Here is a 13,632-nt window from a genome sequence, read left to right as displayed (position 1 = left end):
AGGTTACAAATGTGGATTTGGGGGGTTCCAAGCACGCGGGTATGTTATATTGTTTTTTGAAAAAAAAAAATATTGGAATTCTTATTAGTAAAAAGTTTTGTCTCATCTTGTGCAACAAAATACTGTAAATTTTATTTAATGACAATTATTAATACTCAATGCATGCAATAGCAAACGAAATTGCATAATCCGATACATCTTTACTTATATAGCAATGGATCAGGCTCATTTAAATATCTGACATACCTAAATTGTATGAACGAAGAGAATGCGGGGTTCACAGTCAACATATCTGTGTAATTATACTTAATCTACTAATTTTGTCTTTATTTCTTACTTATGGAGCACGTTGTGTACGTAATAGGGCATTTTTGGCATTTTCAGGTTTAGGGGCAGTTGCTTCATTGAACAAGTCTTCGTTAGATACGACTAAAGCAGATGTTACTAATGCTGATGCGCAAGATTCAATGATTGAAGGTTTGTGATTTAATTAATAGATTCATATCTTATACTTCTCACACAATATGGTGCTCTGTATATTAATATTTATAGTAGTATATATCTAAACGATATTTGACAGCAATTCTTGATCGTGAATATATTCATAACCAAATTCTTTAATATATTCGACTAATAATATTTTTTTTTGGCAGTTTTAACCGAAGGAGTAGGGAAAAAGAAGAGGAAAGGTTGTTTTCTAAATCAATGTTGACTGTACATAAAATACAATAATATATGTTGTTAACTACAATATGTTGAATCTATACGACAGATGGTTCATCGTCGTCTGCACCAGCTAATAAGAAAACACGTCTGAGCCTATTTAGAGGAGTTCATATTGATGAAGGTATTACGTGATAATGTTTGGGGCTAAAAAATCCAGAACAAAATTTAGCTGATACTTAAAGAATATATATTTGATGTCTGCTAGTTGATGCAGAATGTTGAGTATATTCCTTTGCAATATTTCTTTACTTTGATGCAGCAAAACATAAGGATGCACCAGGCCCCAGCAGTATAGCATGTGCTCGTAAGGGAAAGGAACCATCAAAAAAGTGTAAGATATTGTCTCCTTATACATGTTGTTGGGTTAGATTATTTTGTTTATATGTTATTTACAAAATGAATATTTCTGCTGCAGGTAAAAAAAAGAAAGAGAAAGTATCTGGCCCTAAGGTTACAGAGTGTATTAAAAAACCTAATGAAGTTTGTGATCATCCTGACGAACATGTGAAATCGTCCAATTTCCCTTCGCTGTATACGAGGACAACCCCTGCAGCTTTCCATGATGCTTTGGAAAAGCTGAATGAGAAACAACGTGCTGCAGTTTGTGAGATTGGGTTTGGGCATGTCCTATCTCTTAGGGTTAAAAAACTTCCCAATCTGTTGGCCTACTGGGTACTAAACAACTTTGATGGTAAGAGCTGTGAGCTAGAAGTTAGGGATGGCCTCCGAGTTAAAGTCACAGAGGACGATGTATACAGAATATTTGGATTTCCGAAGGGCTCAGAAACTATAAAGTCTTTCCGTACATCATCTAATCACTGGTTGATGGATGAATGGGTGTCTTCGTTCAACGTAGAGAGCAGAGACCAAATAAAAATTACTCTGTTGCTAGAACGGATGGTAAATGATAGAGATGGCGGCACCTGGTTCAAAAGAAATTTCATGATAGCCATGGGGTTCTCGCTGATTGAGAGCTGCCCTAATGGACAGGTGCAACCGTATCTATTGCGAACACTGGAGGATGTTCGAACATTGCGTAAATGGAATTGGGGTGGTTTTGTTTTGAAAACACTCGTTGATCAGAAACGCAACTGGTTAAACAATGCAAGAACAGTGTTTGTTGGGCCAACATTATTTTTATTGGTATTTTAACTCTTTCTATTAATTCAATTCAGTTTAATTTATGTTAACAAACACTAACGTTATTCCATTTTTCAGCTTTTCTATGTGGATAGGTTTGAGGTTCACATGACTAAGCATCCAAGGTTGTATCCTGTGTTGGTAAATTGGGACAGTAAAGATCTGAGGAAGCGTCAGAAAGTCGAGAAGGATGATAGATATTTCGGAGGAGGTTCATTATGCGAACCAATATCACTACCAGACATGACACATGATGTGGATTCCGAAGACACCGTGCAGAGTGAACTTGAGATTACAATGATGAAGCAAGCTATTATGATATCAGATGGTGTGAAGATCTTACAATCGTTGTTGGCTCGTGCTTCTGATGCTCAACGGGAGAGCCAAGTTTTTATGGATAATTTGGCTAATGTGTCAAGGATATCGGGTGTTACTCTTGATATTCACTACAGAGGCGATGGAGCTGGGACTTCTGGTTGCAAAGAAGATGACGAATCATTTAACAATAATCCAGTGAATGATTCAGAGGTATATGAACCGTTACAAGATTTGATGGATACTAGACCAATATATTCAGAGCAACAGACCGTGCATGACTTTACATTTAGCCATGGCAATGATGAGGTAAAAATTTAAATAACTAACTTGATATAGTCAATAATATATGAGGTCAGATAATGTTCCTTCTTACTTCACGTTTCATATTTTTACTTAAATATATGGGCGTTGATTATACATATTAGTGATTACGAGCTAATGACGAGCTAATGATTAACTAGGTTGGTACTGCTGGAGGTTGTGACATGTATGGAATCCACTCACATCATGAGAAATTAGTTAATGTTTGCACAAATCCGGTATGCAACAATTTTGTTATTGCTTTGAAGAAGAAGTTCCATAAATTTATTGATATCCACAGATAGCTAACATGACCTGCCTTTATTACACGTATGTTCATGAAGAAAGTGGTATATGTTCAATAATTTATTTCATTTTACATTGTCAAAAAGGGATTAGAGGATGACTGCACGTTTGAGCTGAATAGGGTTGGTGATAACAGTACAGTTACCGATAACGATGAGGTATGAATTGGAAACATTAGAGTGATGATATAATATTTTTCTTCAGGCTTTTTTTGGAACTTGTGTTTTTCCTTGTATATTTGCACAAACTAAAACTAGTTTCCTTTGAAACCTGAAGATTACTAATGCTTGTTCCGAGGGGACTGGCGTGCATTCAGTGGGTGAGAATATAAGTTTTGGTAAAGTAAGTGCTTTGGTAAAACATCGATAGTGTGGTTCGGTAACCTCATTTCTTTGTGTCATATATGACTAATTCTTAACAAAATGAATCTTTTTGACTACTTGCTCTGCACTAACAACTCTAGGATGTAGAATGTGTGCCAAATATGGACAACGAGAATATTGCTCATACTGACAACGCCGCAATAAGTGATCAAGTTCGTGATAAGAGAAAAGGAAAGGTGAATATGGTTTATGTTTTAGAAATTGAATTATTGTTTATTTCATAAATTTTGTAATGTAGTTTATTTAATCGTGGGATTGTTGGATGATGAAAACGTAAACAGATGGTGTCAACAAGAGGACGCGACGTGCCATTTGTGGGTCTGAGGAAATCAAAAAGGGTAACTCTGCAATCACTATATGTTAATAAATGTTCAAATAATTTATATTTAATGGGATATTCTTATTCTTATTTATTACACAGGTTAGGGTGAAAGGAAATGTAATACAGGAAAATGATGGCAATGTCAGCGTGGATGTGCCTTTATTGGTAAAGAAACCTTATGTTAGAAAAACTAGGAATGCATAGTTCGATTTGGTTGTATCGTAAATACTTAATATATGTATCAGGCTTTGTGGGATCCGTTAAGTATTGATGAACTCCTACGATTACCAATCTGCCAAACTGATGACGATGTATGTGCATCTACTTGACATCAGTTATTTTGATGCTATTTTGATGAATTCTGTAACGATGTAAATGTTATTGTCTCTTTTGGTTAGATATTCTATTATCTATGGACAGGTTACAGGTTATGACTTGCTATTATTGGTTGTTTTATTTAACATTATGATCTAATACAGCCAACTGCAATACAAGCAATTGCGAAAACACCAAAGAAGAGTAGTTGGTTGAAGACGAGTAAATTTAGATCTCCTTTTGTTCAAAGGGAAGTAAGCACTTCCAAAAGATTGACCAAGCAAGAAAAGGAGATTGGTTTATACTGCCTTTATTCTGAAACATATGATGGGTAATGTATTTGTTTGTATGAATTATATGATTCTTCGACTTTGTTATTTATTTTAGTTTCATAATATACTTCTATTAAATGTAGGTTCCAAGAACTTTTTTCGCACAAAGACTTTGTGATTACTAGATATGAGATGCAATCGTTCAGAAAGGGATGCATGGTTAATCCTTCCATAATAAATGCGTGGTGTTTGGTGTTGAATAACCAGGAGGATATCCGTTCGAATACTTCTCCTCTCCGATTTTTTGCAACCACCAGCATATACGTGAGTTTTATATTTCATTAGTATAATCTTATCAATATGATTGTCTTTGCGTTAAATTCCTAATGCAACATAAACTTGTAGTCTGAATGTATACGTCTCAGAGAGTTATCGTATGAAGACCAGAGCGAATTATTCAATCTGACAATGTCTTCTGAGTTGGAATCATACCAGCGGTACCCACTGCATCTAATAGACATTGTAAGTAATTTTTTACATTATTGGCTGATTATGGCGATTAGATGTGGAACTATGATTGACATGTGTGTCTAAATGTGTAGTTCTTCTTCCCAATTTTTGACGATGGATTGTATTATGCGCTGAGCGTCGACGCTAAGAGGGAACGGATTTACATATTGGATAGTACAGTCGATGCATCAATCGCAGATATTGGCAATAAATATGAACGAGTTTGCAACATCCTCGTGAGTCATATTTTTTAATTTATGTCGCATAGTCCTAACATTAAAACGTTATTATGCTTAGAAGTAAGAAGGAATCTGGAGCGTTTATTTCAATGCAGATTCACGAAATTAGTCAATTGATTAAACTCATAAGCGTATATTTAAATGATAATATAAAGATGGTATAAATTTATTACTACAAGTGAAGATTATATTTATTACTTAAAGTGAAGATTATATTTTTATATATCTTGTTTGGTTTAAATGGTAATATAAAGATGGTATAAACGATCCTTTAGAAATAAATCTTTAACCGATTCGTTCTTACTTTATTAGAATAGCAGGTTATTCACTTGGCTTCCAATTGCTTTAGTTCAGAATTATTATTATCGTTTTCTTATGATTTGTTATAAGTCATAACTACAGTTTGAGTATTGAATTGAGATCACCATTGCTGGATTAATTGTTAATTGAGATATAGTTTTAATATATTTGTCATGTGTTGCAGCGTAAGCTTATGGTTGATCTGCTGTATAACTTAAGTGTGGATCAAAAGGCTAGAAAAGTGTCAAAAGCAAAGGTACATGTAGCCAATATGAAGTGGGCCGATACCACGAATTTGGAAGACACCGGAATTTACCTCATGCGTCATTTAGAGACGTTTATGGGCGATGCTTCGCCAAGTTGGAAATGCATCTCTCCCATTTTGATGAATCGACAACTTCGTGTCATGCGAGTCCGATACTGTGCTACATTAGTGAAATGGGAAGGTAATCACCACCGCGACGACATCGGTAAACAAGCGGCGAGGCACTGGAGTGAAGTGTACGAGAAGTCTAAAAATAATGTTAACCTCTTATTGATTGGTTAATTATATGCTTTACCTTTCATTGTTATTGGGCAAATGTGTCACACATATAATTGAATTAGCATTCAATTACACGATGGCCCTTTATAGAACAATTTTTTGCTGCAAACTTATTGACATCTGTTGTGTTTGTTTCGTTGAAACACATTTAGCAAATGAATATATTGGTTTTCAGACACTTTGCACATTATCTTCCAGGTTGTAAGTTGCCTCATTTTTTTTTTTTTTCAAAGAACTGCCTGCATGACTCTTAACTAAAATTGCTTCGAATATAAAATTAAATTCAACATGATACTATAGACATGAGTTTTTCCAGTTTCATATCTAGTACTTTATGAGAAAAGATTATCACAAATTATATTAGGCTTCATTTGCAAGTAAACAGCACAGCCATAAACAACATTATATCAATTTGGCTGATCAGTACACACACACACACACGCACACATACACCTGGAGGGTCTTCTCAAGACCCATTTCATCTGCAATGAGGCACCTACCACCCCTCCTCAGTCCAAAACGAACACCATCAAGTTGAAAAGGTAGTAAAGCATTTAATAATGCTATTGGGAGCTCAGAAATCAACCCATCTACTTTCTCATCATGGAGGTGCTCAGGCCTGCATGGAATCCATCTTCCTACAATGAATGAATGCGAGAATTTCTGAACAACATTGAAGGTACCCCAAGGTATCTCTTCACATTCAATGTCCTTACGATTCTTTAAGGACCTCAGGACCAACTGATAATCATAAAGCCTGTAAACACAAGCCTTTCCACCACTGGTGTTCTGTGTGTAGTGTGATAAAGCCACCTGGTCACGACGTAAATAGAGAATATTGATCCACCAGATGAATATATACACAGATTAAAATGCAAATTTGCCAATTCACACTATCAAGATGAATATATAAAGGGGCCTCTATCTTCCCTTCCAGCCGAAGTAAAGGGATCCCAAGAATTGTTTCTTGAGAAGTAAATCATTAATCATGCAAAGCATAAACTTAAGAAAACAACTGAAATCTTTGCTTTATTTTCCCAAAACAATTCCGGTTTCGCAGTAAGTAAACAAATTCAAGACATGTTCCTAAAGATTAATCATATTCTCCACTGCACTCTAGCATAACATCTATCAAAACACTTCCCCCAAAACACAACTAAAAACCTCTAAATATATTGATCCACCAGATGAATATATACACAGATTAGAATGCAAATTTGCCAATTCACACTATCAAGATGAATATATAAAGGGCCTCTATCTTCCCTTCCAGCCGAAGTAAAGGGATCCCAAGATTTGTTTCTTGAGAAGTAAATCATTAATCATGCAAAGCATAAACTTAAGAAAACAACTGAAATCTTTGCTTTATTTTCCCAAAACAATTCCAGTTCCGCAGTAAGTAAACAAATTCAAGACATGTTCCTAAAGATTAATCATATTGTCCACTGCACTCTAGCATAACATCTCTCAAAACACTTCCCCTAAAAACACAACTAAAAACCTCTAAGTCTTTAAACACAAGTAAACCAATAAGCACATTATTATTATAGTAATGCTATAGACGAATATGTCTAAATGTCAAAGCAATCTGATGCCGGTCTACCAAACTACCGACGAAGAATATTATGACTCTTGGGCCAATTTCGTGGGGCAGTTTCTAGAATCATGGTGACCCTTAGTGTTACATCTTCTGCAAAGTCGAAGAGGCTTTTGAGCAAGTAGCATTGCTTTCTCTTGTTCGGATTTCCTCCGACCGCCTGCGCCGCTTCCCTTCGTCTTAGATATAAGAGGTGGAAGAACTGACGGAGTGTCTGTTGGAGCAGATCCATAAAATTCGAGGAACAACCTGTCCTTCGTGGTTTGTGATTTTCCCGTGGATCCAAGCTTTTGAAACTTGTCTTTAACCTCACATAAGTTAGAGAACAATTGCTCACACAATTCAGAGTTGCCTCTCACGAATCCAATGGCCTCACTAATAACCTTGAAATAACGAAATTCCACCTTTGACGAAGATTCAGGGACACCATTAGGTTGGATAAATTCAGCTTCTCCTGGACACATGATGCTAAACTTGCACCAACGCTTTACGAGGTACTTCTCAGGGATAGTATCCATGCTCAGATTCTTTAAAACAACAAACATATGTTTGCAAATTTGCCCCTTTGTGATGAAATGATTGCAATTGCATGATATATACTCCTGTGACTTCACGTGACGAACAGTGAACACACCATCGACATTATCTGCAACAACATAAATGTCGTCATCCTCTTCCGAGTACATCTTGCGGATGACACATCTAATCATTGCGGCTTTTATCTCATCCTGCACATGCTTGAACCTAGAAATCGTGTAAACTTGAGCTGCGTGACATTCAATAGGGAGAATGGTTTGCATCTTCGGAGCACGAGTTTCGTCGGCAAGAGTTATCTGCTGGTAAGTGTATCGTTGTGAATCAAGTGCACTGCAGTAATTGGTGTACAGCAAAACAAGATCGGCATTCTTGTTCATGAATCTCTTGAAATAGCTGTTTTCACTTTCCGAGGATGACGTCGTACGGAATATACCACTCATAGATATGTCCCTGAAATATGCAGGAACCCAGAATTTGCGATCCTCAAACATGTCGGAAAACCATCTGTTGTCAGCAAGATCGTATTCATCGATCATGTTTTGCCAATGTTCCTCAAACACATCAGGTTCATTGAACTCTGACCAGACAATGTTGTCAAAATTTGTCTTGAATTCTGGATCCTTATTCAGTCTCGAAGGCAACTTTTCAGCGAGCTTCATTGTTATGTGCCACATACAAAACCTGTGGCGGGTTTCCTTCCACGACGACGCAATAGCTTTTCTTAATCCTGGGTCTTGGTCGGTTATTATTAGCCGTGGTGCACTCCCCATTAGTTCAGCAAATTTGACCAATACCCAAGAATAAGAATCCATGTCTTCGTTTGATATAAGAGCACCGCCAAATGTAACACATTTTCCATGGTTGTCTTTTCCAGTAAATGGAGTAAAAATCAATTTGTACCTGTTTGTCAAAACAAATGACTTAAACATGAAACCAATGATTCTCGTACCTTCATACTCAAAACATATTGAAACTACTGTTGATTCAATCTTGAAAAAATGATAATTACCTGTTGGTGTTATAAGTGGCGTCGAATGATACTGCATCGCCAAAAAGTTCATAATTCCTAATGGCTATTTCGTCGGTCCAAATCAGTCGGCGCAATCTCTTTTCTTCGTCCACATCGTGGAAAAACCTAAATCCATGACCTAACTCCTGCTTGTTTTTCAATGCCTCGATCAACATATTTGCATCTGAATCTTTGGAATAGACTTTAAGATCTCTAACATAGTTCTTAAAGTCAGTTCCGGTGCACCCGATGCCTTCATAGGTACCCATGATTTCCTTATAAATACGGAAAGTACGCATAGGTCCAATGTTCGCTTTGATACCAGAAATTATCAAGGATTGCTCGAATTCACCAACTTTCCTATTGCAGGCCATCAAATGACGGGCGTGAGCAGGTACCATGAGATGTGTATGTCCTTCGTTGAAAGTACGGAGCTTATAAACACCACCCGACGATACTTGAAATATGGCTCTGGCCTTGCAATCGGCCCTGCAAGAAGTGGTCTTCCGTTTCTTGGCCTTGGGATTTTTGGGGTCAAACTCTGCTTCATCGGCCTTATCCCACACTCCTTCCCTATTGCATAAAACATACCGTATACGAATTGACCCATCTGTCGCATATATAATAGTACTCATGCGAGCCTGGAATCCAACAGCAGCCGCATATCTTTTGTAAAACATTACTCCAGCATTCAAAGTGTCAAACACCTGGCCTTCATATGGTTTTATAGACTCTTCACAGGCAGGGATACAACACTGACGTTCGCGCGTGTATGCTCCCAAGCAATCTAAACAAACACAATATGTGAACGAGATAATGCAACTAGTCGAAAAACACAATATAATGACCCAAATAGGAGATAACAGAATTTTATATTTTAACTTGAGGTGTCTTAATCAACTAATTGAGGAGCACGCCAATGGTGAATTAATCAGCTTCGAAAAAGAATACAAGTATGTATATCAACCTATCCTATATTCACGAAATACTCATGTTCATTGCAGATTCTTCGAACGGGTTATTTCATTGCATGGAGGCAAATGGTGAATTATTACATATCACATACTTATCTCCATAATACATGGTTTATGAAATTCTCCTCATTTTAATCATTGAAAAGGAACGAATGAATGACAGAAGTTATATAAGTTCATCAAAAATAATATTCTCATCAAACAAGTTCATTTCAATGAAATATAAATTACAATGATACATGTCTATCGAAAATAATTAATATGAGCTTAAAGAAAAACCTGTTAAACCCATTTCGCATCTGGAAGAATTTTCTTCAGCTTGATGGTGGCTACGAAGAGCGAAAAAGCTATATCTGTTGTGTAGCCTTACTCAAAGCTATTTTCGGTAGATTATACCATTGAATCAAATAATAATTAACCATATCTGTTGTGTAGCCTTACTCAAAGCTATCAGTTTTTTTTAGCAATAATTAGTGAACGTTACACATTGCTGTTAACATCACAATGACTAAACTAACCTTTACTACCAAAACACACGTCTAACTTAAGAAAAATATATGGCCGTCAGATCATGTTGATCGAATGGACTGAAATTCTTCTCATTTCTAACAATATATAGCTTTCTCAAATGAACCTTCCCCTATATATATATATATATATATATATAGGGGCGCGCTCCAGTGAGACCCCCTATTTTTCGTGTAACATGAGTACAATGAATAAGACATATAATACTAATGAACAAAACGTATATCTAATGAATAAGATGTATATACTGATGAAAAATAAAATTTAAAAAATTCGTAATGAACAAGACATATATACTGATGAACAGGGCCGTATATACTGATGAACAATGCAGTATATACTGATGAATAACAAAATTTAAAATATTCTGCTCCCTCCAGGATTCGAACCCTGCGAAAAAAAATCACCCTCCAGATACAATATCAGCCATAGGATTGATAAAATAAACGCATCAGATCGTGCCCTAGATCTCACTAAAATTAGAGGGTCTCATTGGAGCGGCCCCCTATATATATATATATATATAGGGTTGGGTTCCGGTGAATCCCTATGCTTATAATAGATCCGTAGATCCAAATCTAGACCACACATTTATGACATGTGGCGCATCAAGATGGTGACACGTGGCAAGGCATTTCAAGGCAAAATCTGGAGAGGGGTAAAATTGGAATGTAATTTTCGAAATTCAAAAAAAAAAATATATATTTTCTCAAAATAGGTATATTTTAGACGCATAAAGTTTCATACGAGAATGCATGAACTTTCATATAAAAATGCATAAAGTTTCATATAAATATGCATAAGATTTCACCCCACCCCAACCCCACCCCCCACACCCCAGAACCCCACCCCCACCCACCCCCTACCCCCCCCCCCCCCACCCACCCCCCCCCCAAAAAAAAAATTTTTTTTTTATTTTTTTAAAAACTGATTTTCTGACCACTGACCCACCCCTACCCCCACCCCCACCCACCCACCCCCCCACCCCCCCCCCCAAAAAATTTTTTTTTTTTTAATTTTTTTATTTTCTCAAAAACTGATTTTCTGACCACTGACCCCCCCACCCACCCACCCCCCACCCCCCACCCCCCCAAAAAAAATTTTTTTTTTTGAAAATCAGTTTTTTAAAAAAATAAAAAAATAAAAAAAAAAATTTGGGGGGGGGTGGGGGGGGGTGGGGGTGGGGGTGGGGGTGGGTCGGTGGGGGGTGGGGGTGGGCCAGCAATTAGAAAATCAGTTTTTGAAAAAAAAAAAAAAATTTTGGGGGGGGGGGTGGGGGGGTGGGGGGTGGGGGTGGGGGTGGGCCAGCAATTAGAAAATCAGTTTTTGAAAAAAAAAAAAAAAATTTTTTTGGGGGGGGGTGGGGGTGGGGGGGTGGGTGGGGTGGGGAGGCAGGGGGCAGGGGCTGGGGTGGGGTGGCGAAACTACCAGATTTATTAAAATGAAATGCATTTTTTGTATAGTTTAATGCATTTTATGTGAAAACTTTATGCATTTTGTTTGATTTTATATGCATGTGAAACATGCCTATTTTTGGGGGGGTGGTAATGGGGAGGGTTGGGGGGTGGTGTGGGCTGGATTGGGGGGGTGGTATGGGGTGGGGTGGTGAAAATACCAAAACTGGAAAAATTAAATGCATTTTTCTGTTCAAAGTTATGCATTTCATGTGAAAACTTTATGCATCTTTGTGTGAAACTATATGCATCTAAAATATATCTATTTTGAGAAAATCTAAAAAAATATATATTTTTTTTAATTATTAAATCCGAAAATTACATTCCAATTTTACCCCTCCAGATTTTGCCTTGGAATCCTTGCCACGTGTCACCATCTTGATGCACCACATGTCATAAATGTGTGGTCAAGATTTGGATCTAGGGATCTATTATAAGCATTGGGATCTATATGATCCCATTCCTATATATATATAATCATCTTTGTATCACTCTTAACTAACTTAATCCATCAGTTATCATAAATAGAATAGGTTGACTACCGTTTCTTTTTTATGCGATTCAGAGAAAGAAAGATAAAGGCTATTAATCATCCTTTATAGCTGAAGAAATTTACTACACAGTTATGAAATCATACTATTAAATTTGAACTCACTAAAAAAATTTATAAATAAATAAATTAAACTGTCCCATTAAATATCATTATAACCACTGACTACAATAATAAAATAAATCATAAATCAACTAACCAACCTATGTACTTAATCGAACTCGTCTGTTTCCCAAAATATTAATGTGTAATCCTTTCCAATATTTAATACATAGAAATACTCTTAATTCAAGTCAACCCTCAATTCTAAATATCAGTAATTGCGTTTAAACTATACTACTCCCTCCGTCCCGCTATTCATGGCACGTATTCCATTTTGGGTTGTCCCAACATAAATGGCACGTTTCCATTTTGGGAAATAATAAGGGGTCACTTAACTTAATTAATCCCTCTCTAACTATACTAATTACGGATTTGAAGGGACCCTAAAACCATTCCCTTTTTTTTTCATCATTTTCAATTCAGCTCATCATTTTTTTTTCTCTCTCTCTCTCTCTTCGCCGGCTCATCGTCTCCACCACTCTCCCACTCTTCACAACCCCCTTAACACAGTGCCATCGGAGTGCACGACGGCGGAGTGCGCCGCCCACACCGACTCCACCGCCTCCTAGGGCTCATAGCAGCAGCGACGGCGGAGTGCGCCATCCACGCCGACTTCATTGCCTCCTAGGGATCGTAGCAGCGGCGACGGCGGAGTGCGCCGGCCACGCTGACTTCATCGCCTCCTAGGGATCGTAGCAGTGGCGACGGCGCGACTCCACAGACTCCAGCGACTTCACACGCCTCTCTGTACGAATCGAGACCTAGATCCCCAATTTTTCTCGCTCAAATCCCGGCGACGATAGCCACGCCCCTGCCTCTCTCTCTCTCTCTCTCTCTCTCTCCTCTCTCTCTCTCTCTCTCTCTTATCCTGTCGGATGGATAACAGCGACTTCACGTTATCGCCGATGCCACCGGCGCTTACGGCCAAACACCTTCCCCTCATTTTTATTGGGTGTTTGCGAATAATTTTGAGTTTTGTTTTGTTGATTTTATTCAAGAATCTCGTTTATTCTGAAATATGGAATTTCAATCTTACTTGGAAATTGGTTCTGAAATCTTATTTAGTGAATATGGTTCTTGAATTTCAATTTTTGGTTCTGGAATTTGTTGATTTTCATCGATTTTTGGTTCTGGAAATTGTTGGAATTGTTGGTTCTTAAATTTATCGATTTTCGATTCTGAATTTTATTGATTCTGGAATTTCGA

The 13,632-nt window shown here is 37.3% G+C and overlaps 2 protein-coding genes across 3 annotated transcripts; one reads left to right on the top strand and one right to left on the bottom strand.

Moving 5' to 3' along the window:
• The first annotated feature begins 555 nt into the window (after positions 1-555).
• LOC131010679 (uncharacterized) lies at positions 556-5,853 on the top strand. Of its 2 annotated transcripts, XM_057938337.1 has the most exons (17): positions 556-689; positions 773-847; positions 986-1,057; positions 1,142-1,869; positions 1,945-2,490; positions 2,646-2,723; positions 2,877-2,948; positions 3,067-3,132; positions 3,254-3,349; positions 3,455-3,511; positions 3,595-3,660; positions 3,741-3,806; positions 3,975-4,141; positions 4,226-4,406; positions 4,488-4,604; positions 4,685-4,828; positions 5,316-5,853. In XM_057938337.1, exons 4-17 carry the CDS (start codon positions 1,552-1,554, stop codon positions 5,676-5,678), a joined length of 2,337 nt encoding a protein of 778 aa, XP_057794320.1. In that variant the 5' UTR covers positions 556-689; positions 773-847; positions 986-1,057; positions 1,142-1,551; the 3' UTR covers positions 5,679-5,853. The 2 variants fall into 2 exon arrangements, with proteins under 2 accessions (XP_057794320.1, XP_057794321.1); XM_057938338.1 differs by lacking the exon at positions 3,741-3,806 and having other exon boundaries at positions 773-1,057.
• A 242-nt stretch (positions 5,854-6,095) lies between these two features.
• On the bottom strand, positions 6,096-10,084 carry LOC131009807 (protein FAR1-RELATED SEQUENCE 5-like). The gene is made up of 5 exons (XM_057937215.1): positions 10,072-10,084; positions 8,819-9,605; positions 7,361-8,709; positions 7,177-7,184; positions 6,096-6,488 (listed from the first exon to the last, which is right to left on the bottom strand). Exons 1-5 carry the CDS (start codon positions 10,082-10,084, stop codon positions 6,096-6,098), a joined length of 2,550 nt encoding a protein of 849 aa, XP_057793198.1.
• Positions 10,085-13,632: the final 3,548 nt, after the last annotated feature.

The sequence above is a fragment of the Salvia miltiorrhiza genome, chromosome 2 (genome assembly GCF_028751815.1).
Source record: "Salvia miltiorrhiza cultivar Shanhuang (shh) chromosome 2, IMPLAD_Smil_shh, whole genome shotgun sequence".
NCBI classification, from domain to species: domain Eukaryota; kingdom Viridiplantae; phylum Streptophyta; class Magnoliopsida; order Lamiales; family Lamiaceae; genus Salvia; species Salvia miltiorrhiza.
This window is presented reverse-complemented; position numbering and strand designations above follow the sequence as displayed.

Bases quoted from the DNA above. Each gene is read 5' to 3' on its own strand.
- LOC131010679 (XM_057938337.1), top strand. From the start codon at position 1,552: ATGGATGAATGGGTGTCTTCGTTCAACGTAGAGAGCAGAGACCAAATA. The intron at 2,724-2,876 runs GTATGCAACAAT...ATTGTCAAAAAG, and splicing joins TTAATGTTTGCACAAATCCG to GGATTAGAGGATGACTGCAC. The intron at 4,829-5,315 runs GTGAGTCATATT...CATGTGTTGCAG, and splicing joins AACGAGTTTGCAACATCCTC to CGTAAGCTTATGGTTGATCT.
- LOC131009807 (XM_057937215.1), bottom strand. The intron at 8,710-8,818 runs GTAATTATCATT...TTTGACAAACAG, and splicing joins GCCACTTATAACACCAACAG to GTACAAATTGATTTTTACTC.